Source organism: Thamnophis elegans, chromosome 4 (assembly GCF_009769535.1).
Source record: "Thamnophis elegans isolate rThaEle1 chromosome 4, rThaEle1.pri, whole genome shotgun sequence".
NCBI lineage: Eukaryota > Metazoa > Chordata > Lepidosauria > Squamata > Colubridae > Thamnophis > Thamnophis elegans.
Window position 1 is genome coordinate 114,379,990 of NC_045544.1, and position 20,499 is coordinate 114,400,488.

General features: G+C 40.4%; 1 protein-coding gene across 3 annotated transcripts in view; it reads left to right on the forward strand.

Annotated features, from left to right (window-relative positions):
- EFR3B (EFR3 homolog B) overlaps positions 1-20,499 on the forward strand; it is a 112,760-nt gene that overhangs the window by 77,024 nt on the left and 15,237 nt on the right. For 2 of the 3 annotated variants that reach the window (XM_032216443.1, XM_032216445.1), the window contains exons 7-15: positions 456-590; positions 2,368-2,446; positions 3,790-3,925; positions 4,439-4,600; positions 10,089-10,200; positions 13,888-13,939; positions 15,541-15,713; positions 17,224-17,299; positions 17,868-18,029. In XM_032216443.1, coding sequence (XP_032072334.1) covers positions 456-590; positions 2,368-2,446; positions 3,790-3,925; positions 4,439-4,600; positions 10,089-10,200; positions 13,888-13,939; positions 15,541-15,713; positions 17,224-17,299; positions 17,868-18,029 — 1,087 coding nt within the window. The remainder of the gene's footprint in view (positions 1-455; positions 591-2,367; positions 2,447-3,789; positions 3,926-4,438; positions 4,601-10,088; positions 10,201-13,887; positions 13,940-15,540; positions 15,714-17,223; positions 17,300-17,867; positions 18,030-20,499) is intronic. The other variant, XM_032216444.1, reaches the window with a different exon arrangement.

Below are 20,499 nucleotides of genomic sequence, written 5' to 3' on the forward strand. Positions count from 1 at the left end.
GAGACGAAGAATTTTTTGTAAGGATACGCCTTACATTTCTAAACTCCTATTTTGGTGTGATTCATTGTCCTGACACAGATTGGTTTGCATTCATTAGATCAATGAACTTAGTACAGAGACACAACAATGACGCAGAGGAGGCCGTCCGCCTGATCTCTTCATGACTCATCAAGTGTCCGTGTTATTCTCGAGATGTGGATCATATGGAAAGTTATGGCCATTGTCTGCAGAGAAATGAACATTTCCTGTACTGTAATCCTTTCCCACTAATAAAATCTTTATAAGGGAAAGCGTGCCATTCCGTGTGCTGAGAGAAAGGAATGAGCACTTCAGTCTCCCAAGGTCTCTTTAAGCAAAAGTATATAAAACAAATGTTACTTGCATGTTGTCTGTGAAACGGATGTTTTGACATTTAAGATGTAACTGCTTCTTTTTCCCTTCCTTGTTTCCTTCAGCCGTTCTCCCTCACCCTTGCAAACAACGGAGAAGGAGAAAGAGAACCCAGCAGAGCTGGCTGAACGGTGTTTGCGGGAGCTCCTGGGCCGGGCAGCCTATGGCAATATCAAAAACGCAATCAAGCCTGTCCTCATGTAAGTCCCTTGCATTGTGTGTTCTACGGTTCCACCACAAAACCGCGCCCGACTAAACCGCGTCGCTGACATCATCAACAGGGCAACAACAGCGCGGAGACAGAAGCACGCTGTAAACCCTGAACCTAAAATTAACCCCTAAACCTAAACCTAACCCCCCTAAACCTAACCCTAAACCTAACCCTAACCCTTACCTTAAGTTGAATCGGCTTGCTTTCAAAGTGCCCTTCTTTCTCCGCGCTGGCTGTTGTCGCCCTGTTGATGACGTCAGCGACGCGGTTTAATCGGGCGCAGTTTTGACGGGTCACAGTGTTCTACAGCTGCCTCAGTTTCCCCTCTGAGATGTTTATCAAAACCGGGTGCATTGAATTTCTTCTTCCTCACACTTAATAACTCATGGGCAGAACAATGATGATGACACTGTCATTAACACCGTGTTTCCCCAAAAACAAGACAGGGTCTTTTGACCCCCGAAATAAGCGCTTGGCCTTATTTCCAGGAGGTCTTATTATTTTTGAGGTGCAAGAGGCAATAAGCGTGGTCACCTCATGGCTGCTGCTGTCTTGCAATATTTTCGGGGGAAGGCTTATTTTAGCATATGCGCTCAAAAGCCAGATTGGGCTTATTATCGGGGGAAATCTTATTTTGAGGAAAATGGGGGGGTATGTTTTCCTTCAAGTGTTTTTCCAAGAAATTTGGGAATATTTGCACAAAGTGATCTCACCTTACTCCCGTAAATTGTAACAAGGCTGTGAATTGGTCTAAGCTAAAAGCTTAATTAGGCTGAATCCCAGCTTAGCATGTGCACGGTGATCCTCTAAAATAAACCATCTTAAGACCTGTTGTTATGTCTGTGGTTCACAGGTATAAAGCTGTTGATCTTTGAAAATGCTTATCTTTCTAATTTACCGTATTTTCCGGAGTATAAGATGCACCTTTTTTCCTCAAAAAAGAGGCTGAAATTCTGGGTGTGTCTTATACATCAAATACAGCATTTTTTGCCTCCCGAAGCCCCGCCCCTTTCACCAAAATGGTTGTGCATACCCTTATGGAGGCTTTCAGAGAACTCCTGGGGATGGGGAGGACAGAAATGAGCAAAAACAGGCCGTTTTCTGTCTCCCCCACCCCCAGCCCCCAGGAGCACTCTATAAGCCATATACATGCATTTTTTTTGACAAAAAACAGGCCTTTTTTGCTCATTTTTGGTCCCACTCCCCCCCCCAAGGAGCACTCTGCCACACACAACCCCACAAGGCTATTCATGCCTTTTTTAAAAAAAAAAAAACGGGCCCATTTTTGTGAAAAATGGGCCATTTTTGTATGGTTTGCAGAGTGCAAAAACTTTTTTTTTTCCTTTTGGAAAACTCTTTAACTGATTGATGAGAATTACATTGATCAATTGCTGTGCCAGCAGAAACAAAGTCTTAGGTGCTGCAGATTGTCAGTGATTTCCTTCTCCAGCACATGGATAAATACACCTGGAAACATCTACCTACCTACCTACTCTCTCTCCCTACCTTCCTACTGTATTTCTCTCTATCTATTTCTCTCTCTCTCTATCCCTTTAGCTACCTAACTACCTACCTACCTTCTCTCTCTCCCTCCCTACCTACTGTATTTCTCTCTCTTTCTCTCCCTCTCTATCTACCTACCTACTTTTTAAAAGAAAAATCCTCTTCAAAACCTTGGTGCATTTTATACTCCAAAAATATGGTAAATAATTAGTCAATTACATCAAGTCTGCTAAAATTTGTATCTCCTTCTTATTTCCCCAAAGCCATTTAGATAACCACTCTCTTTGGGAGCCAAATACCTTCGCAATCCGTTGCTTTAAGATCATCATGTACTCCATTCAGGTGAGATCTGCATTAAGAGGGCATTTTTATTTTTCTATTGCTACAGCATAAGGATGTTTAGTTTAGAGCTTAAACTTCAGAACAGAAACTCCCTTGATGAATCACAAGCAACCTAAATACTATTTATTTATTTGATTGATTGATATTTCTCCCTGCCTTTATTACTTTAAAGTAATTCAAGGCAGCTCACATACATAACGCTGCCTTCTCTTTTTTCTTAGTATTTTCCCCACCATGCCAACGTTTTGAGGTGGGTTGGATTCAGACAGAATGACTGGCCCAAAAGACACCTAACCAGCTTTCATGGAATAGAATTCTCCATCTCCTGGTTTCTAGGCCAACACTTTAATCACTACACCAAACTTTGCATGACCCATAGTAAAATCAATAGTTTGTTTGTTTGTTTATTACATTGATATGACCACCTATCTTAAAAGACAGCGCTGGATGGCTCACAGCAACAATACAACTACAGAACTAATATTTTTAAAATCATAAAAACACAACCAAGATCCTGTACCTTGTTCATCCCCTTGAGATGTCCCAACAACCGACCTAAGACATCCTCACTTTACCCTACTGTCTAGATAGAAAGACATGTCCAGAAGGCTAAAAGATTGGGCTCCTGCCAGATCATGGGGTGAGGGTATTCCATAAAAGAACAGCAGCCACTAAAAATGTATGCTTCTGAGGTCCCACTACATGGCAACATTTCAGGCAAGTGTTGCCTATTGAAAAATGGCTTCCTATCCAATCTTTAAAAATGATAGCCACCATATTGAATTGCACCCAGAAGGAAACTAAGAGCCAATGCAGCTCATACAACAAGGGCAATGTGGGTGAATCTAAAAGTGCTCAGCTTCCGTGATTCAGTATCTTTTTCCTTAAGGAGGCTTAAATGCTCATGTACTTTTTAGGTTGAAAAAAATGAATTATGAGATACATGAACTAGTCCAATCATGCACTATAACTAAATATGCACCCATGTTCAAGTGGTATGACAAAAGACTCTAGGAATATTCTGTACATATTTAGGCACATAAAACTTTTCTGTATCCAAGCCAAAGGAGGAGGAAAATTATTCAACATGAAGTTTCTGTCTACCATACCAATCTATGATTGGTATTGTAATCACCAGTCTTTTGTTTTCATTGAGTAGAGAAGTATTCTAACCTGGAAGGGAGAGATGTGCAGTGACCTGACATATTTGCTGCTAAATGTTGAGTGTGAAAACTTCAGCACCCTTATCATTGGCTTCCATAACTCAACCTCTCAGATTCCTCTTATGGTATTTATAGCCCTTTGTGTTATTTCCGGATCTGCTCTAGCTTTTTTTTCTCTAGCCACAGCATTCCCATTTGGTGATTCAGCAGCTCCTGAGCCATTTGGATGCCAACAGCAAAAGTGCTGCCACTGTGCGGGCAGGGATAGTTGAGGTCCTCTCAGAAGCAGCCATCATTGCAGCCTCTGGATCTGTTGGTAAGCAGCCTGGGTGACCTTAAAAAGGGTTATCTTTTCCAGAATCAAAGTTCTCAAATTCCAAACACTGGATTTCCCAAAAGGCTAGTTAATGTACGGATCAGCCTATTTGGATAATAATTGATCAAGAATTGTTCTTTGGGAGATCTTTCAGAGTAGCCAAAACTAGATTTGTAAGAGCAGCCTAATGCATGGACTGGATTTTTAACATGAAAATAAATACATTGTACTTAACAACAGGGACTTTTTAAAACATTGATGGGATTTATAGGGCAACACAAGTGAAAGTGACAAAATTGGAGAACTAGAAGGACAACATCAGCTCTGTCCAGAAATTCTCATTTTCGCATTTGGATAGTTCAATTGGAATATAGATGCATTCAAATCCTTAGGCAAGAAACATCCTGTTTTTGTTGGGATCCAACATTCCTATAACATTTAGCATTGGAGTCAGTATGCACAGAAACCCACAAATGTTCTTTCTTCCAAAGATACGTTGTGTGTTGTTTCTAGGACCCACTGTGCTGGAGGTGTTCAATACCCTTCTAAGGCAGCTGCGGCTGAGTATCGATTATGCCTTGACGGGTAGCTATGATTGTGTCATTGCTGGTGGCACCAAGATCATTAAGGAGCATGAAGAAAGAATGTTCCAGGAGGCCATAATCAAGACCACAGGTAAGCTAAATAACCCCAAACATTGGTGCCATTTTTGCTTGGAAACTAGGAAGACGGGACTATTGGTTTTATCTAGCACTGCAGATGCTTCCTTCTCTATCCAAGGTTTCCATTAGTCTTGTAAATTGAAATGAATCCTGCCAACTCTTTATTTTTTTCATAATTTAGCAAAAAGACAATGATGGGAAAATAGAAACAGCATCTCAGTAATTTTTCTTGAATGCTGCATGTCTTGCTTTGATTCAGAGAGAAGGAAATCAAAGACATACAGTATGTACAACATTCCTTCACCAAAACACATAAGATCCTGGATGAGAATCTTCTGAAGCTTCTCAAACATCATGAGCCTAGAGGCAAGTTGATTGTTTGTTGGTAAAGGATGAAAGTTATGATTGATCACCACCACGGCCAGTAGATCAAAATTATAAACTGATATTTCAGATTCTTCTATATCTTTATGTATAGGAAACTAGCAACTACATATCATTAATTGTCTTCCAAACTCAACCAATCTCTACAGATCACGTGCACTTTGTAATTTTGGCCAAAGCACAGCTCAGATGTGAAAGTTCCATCAGAACTTTCCATCCAGATCTGTCAATTATGTGTCTTTGGTGTTGGAAGGAAGGAATAAATGCCCTACTTTTTCTATAAGCTACCTACAAAAAATTGTCTAGGTTTTTAACCAAACTCCTTCACTACTGTTGATTTTTCTCATTACAGCAAAACTTGAACCTTCGTTAGACTCCTTTTTAATTCTTTATCTTGTCAATTACTTGAATTAGACTTGTTTTCCTTAACGCCCATTAGCCCCAGATGGGCAGGGTGGCCTTTAGGTCGTGATTGAGAAATCCTGAATTAGAGTCAAGTCTGCAATCCTTTGTGTTACTGTTTTATTAGATTTGCCTCCGTTTAGCCATTTTAAAAAAATTAACTCAGCCCTTTCCCTCCTCCTTGATTGCTCAGGGCACAGTAATAATTAGCAATAAAAAAGCAGTTTGAAACAATCAGCCTGTGCCTTCCGAAACCAAGTAAATTCCATATTAAAATAATGAAAAACCATGCTGAGCCATCTTAAGTCCCTAAGGGACTATTCTAGCCCTGCAATGGAATCAATATCTTTCTAAGAATGGGTGAGGGGCTGTTAGTTGGATGCATGCTGTGTTTTTGCATGGCTCACAGCCCAGTATAATCTCTTGGGATTTTTTTAGGACTAACTGGAGTTTCTAGACCAGTGTTTCTCAACCTTAGCCATTTTAACATATGTGAACTTTTATCTCCCAGAACTCCCCAGCCAGCATCTCCAGGTAGAAGGATTTTGAGAAGCATAACTTGGGGAAGACCTTGGTAAACTGTTGTAAATCTTAATAGACATTTCTGGGCTACATGAGTCCAACATGAACTGTATCTAAGATGACATCAAATTCACGTAGTCCAAGTTTTGTGCAAGAACAGGGGTGTCAAACTCAAGGCCCGGGGGCTGGATCCGGCCCACAGGGCATTTAGATCTAGCCCGTGGCGCCACCCTGGAAACAGCAAAGGATTGGCCTGTGGTGCCTCTGCCATGGGAAACGGAGCTTATGAGCCCATTTTCTCTGGCAGAGCGTTCGGGGCCCCCGACACAAGTGATGTTAAGCTGGCCATGCTCCCTGCCCCCCCCCCCCAAGGTCAAACACAACCTTGATACGGCCCTCAGTTTACACCCCTGTGCTGGAACTTTCTGCCAGACAAGAACGATTCCTTGAAATTTGCACCAAAAGGCACATGGAACTCTGCTGCCTTTATAATGAATAGACATTTAAACAGTTCTAGAGCAGTTCGCTTGATCTGGAAGGAAGAGTTCAGTGTGAATGTTCTTATTGCCTTCCAAGATAAAACCCCAGGGGGAACCTAGGGCACAAATGATGTCACCAATAATACTTATCATATTTTTTGGAGTATAAGACGCACTTTTTTGCCCTCTAAAAGTGGGTGAAAATGTAGGTGCATCTTATAGACTGAAGACGAGCATTTTTGGGCTCCCAAGCCCTCCACACACATCGTGTTTTCACCCTCCCCAGCCCCCAGAAGCACTCTGCTCCACACGTCCCATTTTTTGCCAAAATCGGTCCCATTTTTGGGCTCCCAAGCCCTCAGAGTGTCATGTTTTTGCCCTCCCTAGCCTCCAGAAGCAATCTATAGTGCTCCACATGACCTGCTTTCGCTGAAAAAATTTTTGGCCACTAGAGTGCTTCTAGGTGCCAGGGAGGGTGAAAACGCAACACCCTTTGGGCTTGGGAGCCCAAAACCAGGCCTGTTTTTGGTGAAAACAGGCCATGTGGAGCCCTGCAGAGTGCTTCTGGGGTCTGGGGAGGGCGAAAACATGACACATGGAGGCCAAAAACTTTTTTTTTCTTGTTTTCCTCCTGTGAATGTAGGTGTGTCCAAAAAATCCAGTAGTTGAGTTTTAGTCAAAAAACCAATGGAAAGTTGCCTATTTTTCCCTATATTTTTCACCCATAGATAGTCCAGAACTGTACTAATTATTACGGGAAACTTTGGGACCAATCCACTGGCCTTGAGATTGGTGGGGAGGATAAGGACCTGCCCCTTCTCTTTTCCCTTTTAATATATGGTTCTCTGTGCCATGCTTTACATGCCTCATACTAAAGCAGCAATTTGATGCGGTTTTGATACAAAAATGGTATGACTCCCATAGGCACAGAGAAAACATTGCATTGGAGTTGGTAGTGAGAGCTCTGAACTAATTTCAATGCCGGGTTAAACTTGGTTTTTAATCCAAACAGGCAAGGCCGTTTCAGTCAATAATGTATTGTCTTTGATATGACAGCCCCACCTTCCATTGTCAGTCATCTGTAGTATACTTTGTAAGTGGAAGGATTACTCTGTGAAGCTGCTTACAGCCCCACTTCATCCTTGCTTCATGGCAAAGCTAGGGTAAATTTGTGGCCTTCCAAATGTTGCAGAACTGCATCTACTGTCACCCCAGCAAGTGTTAGTGATGAAATCAACAACAGCAGTATATGGTGGACCATACATAGCCATCCATATCTACTTTTAAAGTTAGGTACTAGAAAAGATTTAGAAGGCTGGTACTTAAACCATGATGCCTGGATTCCCTGATCTTTGTTGTATGGAAATAACTATAGCACAGACTTATATACTGTTTCATAGTGTTTTACAGCCCTCTCTAAGCAGTTTACCGAGTCAGTATATTGTCCCCAACAATCTGGGTTCTCATTTTACTGACCTCGGAAGGCTGGAAGTCTAAGTCAATAATAGAGAAGTTTCCTTAATAATGAGGACAAAGCCTCCCCCCCCCCCCGCTTATAATAGTGCTCTTAAAAGTCTGTTGGTTCTAACACTGAGCAGATTAAAAACTATTCTAAGGCTGCTCTGTAGCTCCCACTAAATCCCAAGTAACAAATGTTATGGGCACCCTGACGTTAAAATCTACAATAGGAGTGTCAAATTCAAGGCCCATGGGCCGGATCCAACCCAAGAGGTGCTTAGATTTGGCCCGGGGCGGCGCCCTGGATATAGTGAAGGACCACAGTGCCTCTGCCAGTGAAAACGGAGCTCAGGAGGGCCACGCATGGAGGATCCCCCCCAGACCCGCCCGTGCCACCACAGGTACCCCCAACATGAGTAATGTCGAGCTGGCCACACACACACACAACCTGAGGTCAAACACAACCCTGATGTGGCCCTCAATGGAGTTTCACACCTGATCTAGAAGGAAAGCAGAAGATAATATTTTTTAACTCTTCACTTTTATGCACTGCATGGCCAGCAGAGGTCACCAGACTTGGGAATCCCTAAACACCTGAGACGGGTGGGGAGGGGTAGAAGGAAAAGAATAAATTGTTCCAATGGTTTCCTGAGGTTGCTCTTTGGGGAAGGAGAGATTTTGAAGCTGTCTTAATATACAGCCTTGAATATTCTTCACCTTAAGCATGCATCCTATTATCTCAAACAGTTCTTCATAGTTTTACATCTGGCCCAGGGGTGTCAAACTCAGGGCGTCACAGCAGCGTCATATGACATATCGGACTTTTTTTCCCCTTTGCTAAATTGGGCATGGGCGTGGCCAGCAGGTGATGCATGCGCCCCGTGGGCCGGGACTTTGACAGCCCTGATCTAGCCCATCAGGCTCGACTCGTTAAAAAAGAGAGTGCAGGAAAATCTGGAACCCTTTCAGAAGTAGTCCCAGACTCTTATTTTTCACACTCAGTTTATTTTCTCCCTTAAAAATACACACATTTGTATATGTATATGTGTACATTACATACATACATACTCATACAGGTAGTCCTCAATTTACAACTGCAATGGAGCCCAGAGTTTATGTTGCTACGTGAGGAATTTGTTAAGTGAGTTTTGCCCCATTTTACGACTTTTCTTGCCCCACTTATCAAGTGAATCATTGCAGTTGTTAAACTAGTAACACATTTGTTAAGTGAATCTGGTTTCCCCATTGACTTCCCCGGTTGGAAGGTTGCAGAAGGTGATTGAATACCCTGGGTTCCATACCCACACCCGTCATAAATGTGAGTCAGTTGTTAAACATTTGAATGTAAATCACGTGACCATGGGGATGCCGCAACAGCCGTAAGTGTGGGGAAAAAATGGTCATAAGTCGCTTTTTTCAGTGCTGTTGTAACTCTGAACGGCCATTGAGTGTTGTAAGTCGAGGACTACCTGTCCATTAAACCATTGAGAGGTGTGTTTAATTAATTAATTAAGTGCTTTAGTAAAAGAGCACTTTGTTGAAACGTAGATTGCCTTAATTGTCCTGCTACACCTTTATTGCTGAACCAAGATAGTTCAGTTTCAGTTTTATTGAGTTTGTATGCCGCCCTATTCCCGAGAGACTCAGGGCGGCTCACAATAAAAAAGGGAGAGGATACAAAAAAAATAAAATAACAACAACAATTTAAAATTCTACAACAGCCGTAACCTCGAATGGGGCTGGATAGTTCAACAGCCCCAGGCCTGCCGGAACAGCCAGGTCTTAACCGCTTTGCGGAAGGCCGGAAGGGTAGTAAGGGTCCGGATCTCCACGGGGAGATCGTTCCAGATCGTTCCAGTTCAGGGAAAGGGCCATTAAACAAAAGTGAAGAGCCTGGCAATCTAGGTCGGTCCAGAGATCCAGCATTGTGTGGCTCTCCTCTATTGATCCAGCATTACATCCCTACAGTGGCCAAGCAAGAGTTGAAAGTAGTATGCCCCCAGCAACTTCCACAGCAACTCATAGAAGGCACCTGATCTCTTCTCCTTGGGCATCTGGTTTGTGGCTTCTCCTTCTGATAGGAAAAGGAGGGGTTTTTCCTGGCAGTAAGAAAATCTTGGTGAAAATCCGTACTTTCTTGCCGGTGAATTTTTTTTTTTTGGTCCTTTCTAGATTGGGTCCCCATATCAGCTCTGTGCCTTTCCTCACCCCCTACTAGACTATCTTGCATGCTTCTCCTGCTCTGTCTTTTCCCAGGTTCTTTTGCCAGCACTCTGCCCACCTATCAGAGGTCGGAGGTCATGCTGTTTATCATGAGCAAAGTTCCGCTTCCTTCTCTGCATCACCCTGTAGACATGGGCAAAGCTGGGTGAGGACAACACTCTTTTTCACTCCTTTTTTCCCCCCTTCTTTTTCATTCCCCCCCCCCTCTTTTGATTTCCTTTCCTTTGATCTAAACTTCCCCAGCTTGGAACCCTCTAAGTGCGCTGGATTATGATTCCATTATTATCACACTGCGATTGGCTGTGCTATCTAATAATTATAGCTGTATTATTGAACACTGTAGGGCAGGGGTGTCAAACTCACATCGTCACGGCGGCATCACGTGGTGTATTGGGAGTTTTCCCCCCTTCGCTAAACCGGGTGTGGGCGTGGCCAGTGTGTGACGCATCTGGCCCTCAGGCCGGGAGTTTGACAACCCCGCTGTAGGGGATACCAATTTGGGGCAAGTTATTTTACTCTATCCTTCTGTCTGTTTTTTCCTTTTCCTTTCAAGATCATTTTTAATAAGGTTTTTTTTTTAAAAAAAATTGCCATCTTAAGTATCACAATGCAAAAATTGAATGGGAGGATATTTTAATCTTAAAAGGCATATAATTTTGTCCAAAGAATCTCCTAATTCCTTGTCCATTTTCACATCCATCACATGTAATCCAAGCAGTTACTCATTAATTTCTAAGTCATGTTTCATATATCTCTGTTTATATAATTATTTAATTGAACAGAAAAGTGCAGGGAAGTTGTATGTTTCAAGAAAAACTTTTTATCTACAGCCCATTTTCTAAACTCCCGTAGTCTGTACCCAACATGCTTATCTTAAAGACAACTGTTTTAAAAAGGCAGCGGTAGAGAAAATAGAAGAAGGAACTGTTTAAGTGTATTTTTTTCCACAACACTGAAAAAATCTGGATTTTTTTTATTAAAAATAATTTTGTTTCTGAGTTGTGGAATCTATACGTATACTGAGTTACATCACATTATCAAAAAATATAGGCTTCTGAGGAAAGGAATTTATTTCTGGGCTGTAACTCTTCCGGTTCATAAAACTGAATGCTCCTTGATGTTATTACCTCATCAAAAGCCCATATACATAGATCAGTGTTTCTCAATCTTGGCCACATGAAGATTTTTGGACTTCAACTCCAGGAATTCCCCAGCCATCCCTGCCAAGTTGAAGTCCACACATCTTCAAATGGCAAAGGTTGAGAAACATTGATATAGAGCCTTGTTAGCTTTCTCTGAATAAGAATCAATGATAATTTATATTAATTTCTATTGTAGTCAGAAAGGGATACAAGCCAAACATACCGGTAATCAGTTAATTGGTCTTTAAGCCAAAACACAATTTTCTTTACTCTTATGTCACCCCAGACAGGATTATTAACATTTTCTGGGGAAGATACTTGATATTCTGTTACCAGAATTTTCCCTAGAAAATTCAGTGCCCAGATTCAGAGATTGTCATCAACTGGGAATCAACTCTACTTAACAACCTGGAAAGCTGTGATAAGCAGTATAAAGTTTGAGAGAGGGTGAATGAATTTAGGAAGATCATTCTAGCAAGTAGTATGGATAGATGGTATTGGAGGTTTATGAGGAGGTGAGTGCCTTTACAGTTAGTATGATGAGTTAACTATTGCTGCTCTTGCTATTATTGATATACTTATGGACACTGGCATGCAGAAGATAACTGGTTAAGGGAGAATTGATTATTATTATTGGACATTTGATGATTATTTCCCACAATACTAATAAAAGAAAAGACTTCAATTTGAACTTGTCTCTTGACAAATTTTTCAGTATGTCCAAGTAGTTGTCTTGGCAGCAATATGGAAAGAGGTGTGTGTGTGTGTGTAGGGTTAGGGTTAGGGATAGGGATATGTATGTATGTATGTATGTATGTATGTATGTATGTATGTATGTATTTGTGCTGATAAATAAATAAAGGGAGACTAGTATAGATCTATTTCAAGCTATTTAGCTCTCATCAGCTAGCCATACCCTTACTGGGATTCGAACCTGGGCTGTATTACATGTTAGGCAGATGTGTTAACCACTAAGCCACAAGGTTCTCCTTATCAGCTGAGCCAGGGAAATAGGTATGTATTTAGTATATATTTGGGCATACCAGGGGTTGTGACACTATATATATCTATATATATCTATATATATCTATATATATCTATATCTATCTCTCTCTCTCTCTCTCTCTCTCTCTCTCTCTCTCTCTATATATATATATATATATATATATATATATATATATATATATATATATATATATACACATATACATATACATATACATATACATATACATATACATATACATATACATATACATATACATATACATATATACACACTTTAAAGTCACAACCCCTGGTATGCCCAAGTATGGGAGGAAGGTCACACTTCCACTCTCTGTCATTAGGCTCGTCACAAGAGACCATCCAGACAGAAACCCAATATTTTTTACTGTTGCCTTTTTTGTTACATTTGTTATATTTATGCTGATTCCCAAAAAAAAACTTGGGTATGGCTAGCTGATGAGAGCTAAATAGCTTGAAATAGATCTATACTAGTCTCCCTTTATTTATTTATCAGCATAAATATAACAAATATATATATATATATATATATACACACACATACATACATACATACATACATACATACATACATACATACATATATATATATATATATATATATATATATATATATATATATATATAGTGAAGAGTAATTGGCTGATCACAGGCCCCTTTCTACATAATGTGTCTTGTCAGAGAATTGTGAATTCTTTGAGAGGGGGAGTAGGAAACATTAAAAAACCAGGAAGCCTCAACTCATTTCTAAACAGATTTTACATGGAGATGTTGAAAGAGATTCATGTTTGAGTAGCTTGATGTAAAAGCTGGCTTAGATATGCCAATTCATAGTAGAATGGCTGTCCCTTAATATCTAATGGCACATTAGAAGTCCATGTTGTGAAGAGTTTATCCGTCCAATTAGAAATTCCTGGCTCTTTAGATCAAGGTGTTTTTCTTTCTTGGGGTTGGGTTGCAGAGGGGAGGGTGAAGGAAATGACTCTGACCAATATTAACTTTTTCAAAATCTATCCAGGGTGCCTATGTTGCCAGAGAAAAAGAATGATTCTATTTCTCAATAATGCAAAAAGCAATTAGTTGAAGAGGAATTGGCAATGGGTCATCGACAATTGGGCAGAAAAAGCAGTAATCTTTTTGAATAGGTATGTGACAGGAGAGAAGTTGTAGCAATAGCTGTTAGAATATTTTGCTGTATGGCAGGCAATCTGTAGTTCCCACATCCCTTTTCTATAACCCATAGAGTTAGAGGAAACTCTAGTCTAGAACTGCTGGAAATCAAGGGTGCAAACTCCCTATTCTTTCAAAACATTGAAAGGAGTGGAAGAACCAGTTGGCATGACGGCATTCCTCACCATACTCCATTCCCATTAGCGCATCTGCTTTGGTGACCCTTTCCTCCTGTCTGCTTGCTTCACCCACATAACCACAGCAGGTTCAGATTTTCCCCACCCTATGGCTGGAGGAATGTTATTTTGCTGCCTAATGATACATCTTTATAAGAGGTTGCGCGTGCTTGGTTCTGTTTCATACACAATTTCATTCCCAACTGATGATTTTCTTATTCATCCTGTCCTGATTTTGGTTGGCCTTTAGTTTTGTAGGCTGTATTTTTTCCATCTTTTTCCAATCTTGAATGTTTATCTTTTTCTTTTCTTTTTTAGGGAGAACAGGAATCGATTGACGCAGATCATGTTGCTGAAATCTCTCCTGCAGGTATGTGACAAAGATGTTCCATTTTCATCTGAGGTTTGCAGAGAAAATTAGATACCACATGTGTGTAGGAAATAATGTACACTTTGGTCTACTAAAATTCACATAACTGTAATCTTTAACTGGGCAAAATGGTACGTCATGGAACAATCCCTTTTGAATCTCAAATGGGCTAACTTACAGAATGTGTCCAAAATCCAGGGCCTCTGACTCCCATGCAATTGAAATTTCAGGGATTTTATAAAATATTTATGGCGTAACAATCATCCTAAAGGATTTTATGGCGTAGTACAAAATATCATAAAATAAATCTTGTGGATAATGCTTGATGCTTGACTGCTACCCAGTTCAGCATGGGGTGCTTTCGATACCTCTGAATATCTCCCTGAATTTTAAAGAACGTTTCCAGTACATTAGAAGCTCTGCCATTGTTGAAGGCATTGAGGAATCTAGTAAGGAAATATCACTGAAACAGTGATCCAAAGAGTCATGACTTGTCTAATAACACTAGAATAGAATAGAATAGAATAGAATAGAATAGAATAGAATAGAATAGAATAGAATAGAATAGAATAGAATAGAATAGAATAGAATAGAATAGAATTCTTTATTGGCCAAGTGTGATTGGACACACAAAAAATTTGTCTTTGGTGCATATGCTCTCTCAGTGTACATAAAAAGATAAGATACATTCATCAAGAATCATAAGGTACAACACTTAATGATAGTCATGGGGTACAAATAAGCAATCAGGAAACAATAAATCGTAAGGATACAAGCAAAAAAGTTATAGTCATAAACTAAACCAGGGTTAACCAAAGGCAGTTGCTGTATTTCTACAACTTGCTGTGTCTACCACCTCTATCCCACATGCTGAACTACAAATCGCCCAATGCCATTTTAACCATGATGGTGAATCTATGGCACAGGTGGCATGTGGAGCCATTTCTTAGGGCACCCAAGGCATTATCCTATCAGCTTCAGCTCCAGTGCGCATGTGCATGCTGGCCAGCTGATTTCCGCCTTCATTTTCGGCCATTTTTCTCCCTCCAGAGGGCGAAAAGCAACCCAACGCACAAACCAGAAGTTCAGGAACTGACTTCCGGTTTGTGTGTTAGGCCATTTTTCTCCCTCCGGAGGCTTTAGGAGGCTTCCCTGAAGCCTCTGGAGGGAGAAAAATGGCTCTACAGGCAACCCAGAAATCTGTTCCCAAACCTCTGGAGCCTGGGAAGGGCGAAAAACAGGTCCACCTGCCATCATACGCCAAACATGGGTGGAAGGGGGTCACACGCATGTGGGGGAGGAGGGTGCATAGAATTATGGGTGTGGGCACGCACAGGCATGAATGCCTCCGCTCCCCCCACTTATGGCACGCGATGGCAACAAGGTTAGCCATCACTGACCTAGACTGATATGTGAAACCAACCACTGTATCTCTGAGACACAAATTAAATCTAGACAAATTAAGACTGTGAAAAAGAAATTAAGAATAATGGGAGAAGGTTGTTTTAGCAATATCTTGGCTGCTCTAGTCATTGTTATTGAGTGCATTGTGAACAAACTGCTGTGCATTGATTAACGGAGAGACTCTATGGAACCTGCAGGTTTCCACTGGTTTCCAATGCAGTAACATGCTCACAGCCCTTCCCAGCTCCTTCCTGGACCGGCTCTTGTCAGCTACATTAATGGAGGATGCAGAGATTCGCCTTTTTGTTCTGCAGATTCTCATCAGCTTCATTGACCGCCATGACAATAAGCACAAATTCCAGACAATCAGGTTTGTGGATCCACTTTTTTTCTTGTGGTAGAGTGGAGATGCTATATGAGATGGGAAAGTATCTTAGATAATTTTGCTATAAACTATGTGAATACATATTGCTCTCCTTCTGTCTTCCTAATTCCTAGAAACCGGACAATATCCTATTCATTGTTCTGATGGCCTTCTTAGCAAGTCTAATGATTATGGCATTTGCTTGAACCAAAATTCAATTCAGCAATTCTGAATGCACAGATTAAATATATGATTAAATGTTTAAATGTATGAATAAATGTATGAGGAAGAATAGAAATACATATATGCAAAGAATATTTATACCAAAAGGTTTTTTTCTTCTTCCCTAACATTGCTCAGAATTTCCCTTGAATGCTTTTTCATCAAGATTGGCCAAGTGAACAATGCTGTCAATTGGTAATTGCATTAATAAACATAATAACATTGTGACTATATTCTTCCAGATTGTCTACATGGTGATGATCTGGAGAGCATCAGACATACCCTATTTTTCGGAGTGTAAGACGCACTTTTTTCCTCCCTAAAAGAGGCTAAAAATTTGGGTGGTCTTATACTCGGAATTTAGCTTTTTTTTCCCAGCCCTAATAAGGCGCTAACAAGTGAAGTGATCTTCCATGCTTTGCCTGGTTTTCTCATTGCTTCTCTCTCCAACGATCAGCTGTGCTTTAGAAGCTGTTTTTTATCCACAAGTAGGGGATAAAAAGCGCACATAAGTGCACTTAAAACCAGCAAACCTACGTTCTGAAGCTGACCAGACTAAGGACACTAGCCAGATGAATACTTGGTAGGCAGATTTTTTTCCTATTTTCCTCCCCAAAAACTAAGGTGCGTCTTATACTCGGTGGGTCTTATACTCCGAAAAATATAGTATTTGTCCCAGTTACCTATCAATAAGAACTATTTCTCAGTTGTTCTGAATTAAAATTTGTGAGGGATTTAGACTTAGACTTACAGTGTTTTGAAATACATGTATCCTTCCTTCTCAAGGTTTATTATATAATTTGCTGGAAATTTTCTTTGATTGACAACACCGCTGTAATTTTACCATTCCCTTTCATTATTAGAAAGTGGGTTTTTTGGGGAAAAAATATATGTTGTAGCATTAGAGAAGGTAAAATCTAAATGATTTTTTATATTAAGGAGTCTGGAAGCTGTTTCTTCATAAGTTTTCCATTCTATTCCTTTCCTTTCTCTATTTCTTTCTTTGCATTTCTTTCAGTAGTTACTTTTCTTACTTTTAGTACTTTGTTTACTTTTAATAATTACGGTTCTTACTTTTATGTTTCAAAATTTATATTGTTCCTATTCTGTTAAAATTTTCTTTGATAAAAAAAAATTATACATAAAAATGTAATTCCACCGCTCCTTGAAATATCATGTGAATTGCCAAAAAGGAGGAGAAATGGACAATCTTCTCCACCCATTTGTTATGACCTGCTTCTACTACACAGGGACACACCCATTTAATTTTTTCTCATTTGGTTTTTCTGCACAGCACTATCAGTGATATCTCCATCCTGAAGCTGAAAGTGGACAAATGTTCACGCCAAGATACTGTCTTCATGAAAAAGGTATTGGGGACTTGCCAAAAACGCTCTGTTAAAAAAAAAGATAGGGTTTGATTGGTTGCAGTCACTAGCAGTATATGATAAACCTGCAAAAATGTATCTTCTTGAACATGCTAAAGCAGGGGTGTCAAACTCAATTTCATTGAGGGCCACATCAGAGTTGTGTTTGACCTCGGGGGAGGGGAGGGATGGATGAGCATGGCCAGCTCAACATAACTTGTGTCACGTCGGCCTCCTGCAGCACTCTGCCAGCGAAAATGGAGCTTGGGAGAACGAGGCACATGCGTTCCCTCCCCAAGCTCCGTTTTCGCTGACAAGAGAGCTGCAGGAGGCAATGACAATCGAAAACGGAGCTTGGGAGTACCACACATGCCCCCCCAGCTCCATTTTTGCTGGCAGAGGCACCGCAGGTGGGTCCTTTGCTGTATCCAGGGTGGCCCTGCGGGCCATATAAGCATCTTGCCCATGAGCCTTGAGTTTGTTACCCCTGTGCTACAGTAATGTAAAAGCATTGCCTTCAATACTTCAATGAAATGGCAACTTCCTCATAAAACTCTATATTTGTTCACAGCACTCCCAGCAGCTGTATCGACACATGTATTTTACTTGCAAGGAAGACAATAATGGTCATACTCACTATGAGGCTGTCTACAGTCTACTGGCACTCATCAGCATTGAACTGGCCAATGAAGAGGTGGTAGTTGACCTCATCCGGTTGGTTTTGGCCATACAGGTATGTTCAGGCTGAAGAATCTTTCAACTCCCTAGCAGGAAGGATAAAAAGGAACTTCCAAGAAAGACAAGATTATATTTCAGGTGGCAAATCGGAAACAGGTTTATAAGGTCTACTACTAAAGTTAGATATGGAACTCTGTAGAGATTTTCAGTCATCCAGGTCGTGGTTGTCCCAAAGGTGCTTTTTCAGGAGACAACTGGACTTCCTTGGTTTTTCCTTTGAAGACATTTTGCTTCTCATTTAAGAAGCTTCTTCAGTTCTGACAGGATAGTGCGGAATGGAACAATTTTTTATTCCTTGCTCATTTTAGCTATACAATTTGGGATGAACAGCCTTTGAATGGTGTGGGAGTAGGAATGGATTTCCATAGGGGAAAAATTGCAGACCAAAGGAACCAGGAGTACTACTCAGGTGACATTGAGGACACAGATAAACTTTCAAGTGCTTCAATGACCCTCCAAAAGGATGCAGATTACTATCTGTCTGCAAGGAATATAAATCCTCCATTCCTATCAGAGTTGAAGAAGCTTCTTGATCAGAAGTGAAATGTCTTCAAAAGGAAAAACAAAGTCCAGTTGCCTCCTGGAAAAAAAACACTTTTGGGTTAGATATGGAAGGTGATTCTGTTTTGGAGATACCTAGCAAATTTACTAGCAATAACTTAGAAGCCTGTGCTTTCATTAGCAATAGTGAGTGGGGGGTGCACTGGTTAGAATGCAAACTAACTACTGCTAGGAGTTCGATCCTAATCGGCCCAAGGTTGACTCAGCCTTCCATCTTCCAAGGTCATTAAATGAGGATCCAGATTGTTGGGGGCAATTTACTGACATTGTAAACTACTCAGAGAGTGTTGTAAAGCACTGTTGAGCGGTATTTAAGTATTAGTGCTAATAGCCTTAAAAATCTGTTCCAGAATTTTTAAACAATGAAAAACTAGTCATCTTCAAATGCTAACAGTGACACAGAGATCAGCAAAAACAATTTATATTTCTTTTAAAATTTGTTCCTGCCCAGACTTTCCCTTAATTAAGCAAATATGTACCTCTACCGCTTCTTCTTCAGACAAATTATATTGACTGCAAAAATGCAGCACATGTTGTAATGGACTTGTGTTGGTGTGCTGCAACAAATCCAAGCAAAGCAAAGAAGCCTTGATAACTTGTTTTGACTGAACATCTTTAGACTTTGTTCCTGGGGAAATTGGCATAAATGAATTCTACATAGATGGATCCCTTCAAAAACAGCTTCTCCCGCCAAACGCATTGAAACTGCAGTTCATGTCCTGATTTCAGCCTTACGCATCTGGAGGCCAAAAGCTGGTGAACCCATGTTTTACAATTTGTTAACTGCTATACTTTTATTAGAGGGACACGGTGGCTCAATGACGAAGACGCTGAGCTTGTTGATCAGCAGGTTGGCAGTTGGTTCGAATCCCTAGCCCGCTTAACGGAGTGAGCTCCCATTACTTGTCCCAGCTTCTGCCAACCTAGCAGTTTCCGAACTTCCGGTTTGCACGTTGGACCATTTTTTACCCTCCAGAGGCTTTAGCAGGCTTCCCTGAAGCCTCCGGAGGGAGAAAAATGGTCATATGGGCAACCCGCTCACCCTGCTTTTGTCACACAATGCCAAAAAGGTTGACCATCAATGCTGTAAGTTCAGCAGGCTTCTACCCTGCCAGCCTTCCATTAGGCTTTGAAGACTTGGCTTTTCTCCTAAGCACTGGGATAAGATTGGATGACTGCACATTAGAAGGTTGAGTTGGCACCAGGTTTTTGTTGTTTTTAATGTTTCAATGTGTTTAGTTTTATAGTTTTAATATGGTTTTACATGTTGCTTTAACTTTTGATTGAGAGCCACCCAGAATTGGTTAGAAGACAGGCGACTATATAAATCTTTTAAATAAATAAATATGTAACTATCCCATATGCCACACACCCATATTTACTCTTCTTCCCATTGTACTTAGACTCCATCTGGTTAGAGGAGATTTATTTATTTAATGCAATTTAATACAATTTAGAGGCTGCCTGAATCCATACGACTCTGGCCGGCTTCTGTTTTTTAAAAGTAGGAGGAATTTAAAAAGAAACAGTTCACTCTCAATTAGTGTGGGAAGAGGTCAAGTATGCATGTTTTTGTGTTTTTTAACCCAGCCCTTCTTGGATTCATTAGATTCCTTGAAGAAGCCATTTGCAAGAGTTTCTTGCATGTACTTTCTATAAGGAGTTGGATCTGTTATACAATTCCTGCCAATTACTGTAAAATGCTCTTGAATGCTAACAGTACAATTCAGTTTGAACCACAAAGATAAAGCATATGAATTTAAAAAAATAAAAATAAAATGTTAATTAATAAATTAGGATTGTGGGGGGCAGTTTTGATCTCTTAAAATGAAGTTGATGAAGGCATTAATCTAATGCATGCTCAGATTCAATAACGATTGTACCCACAGAGCTAGAATTGTAGA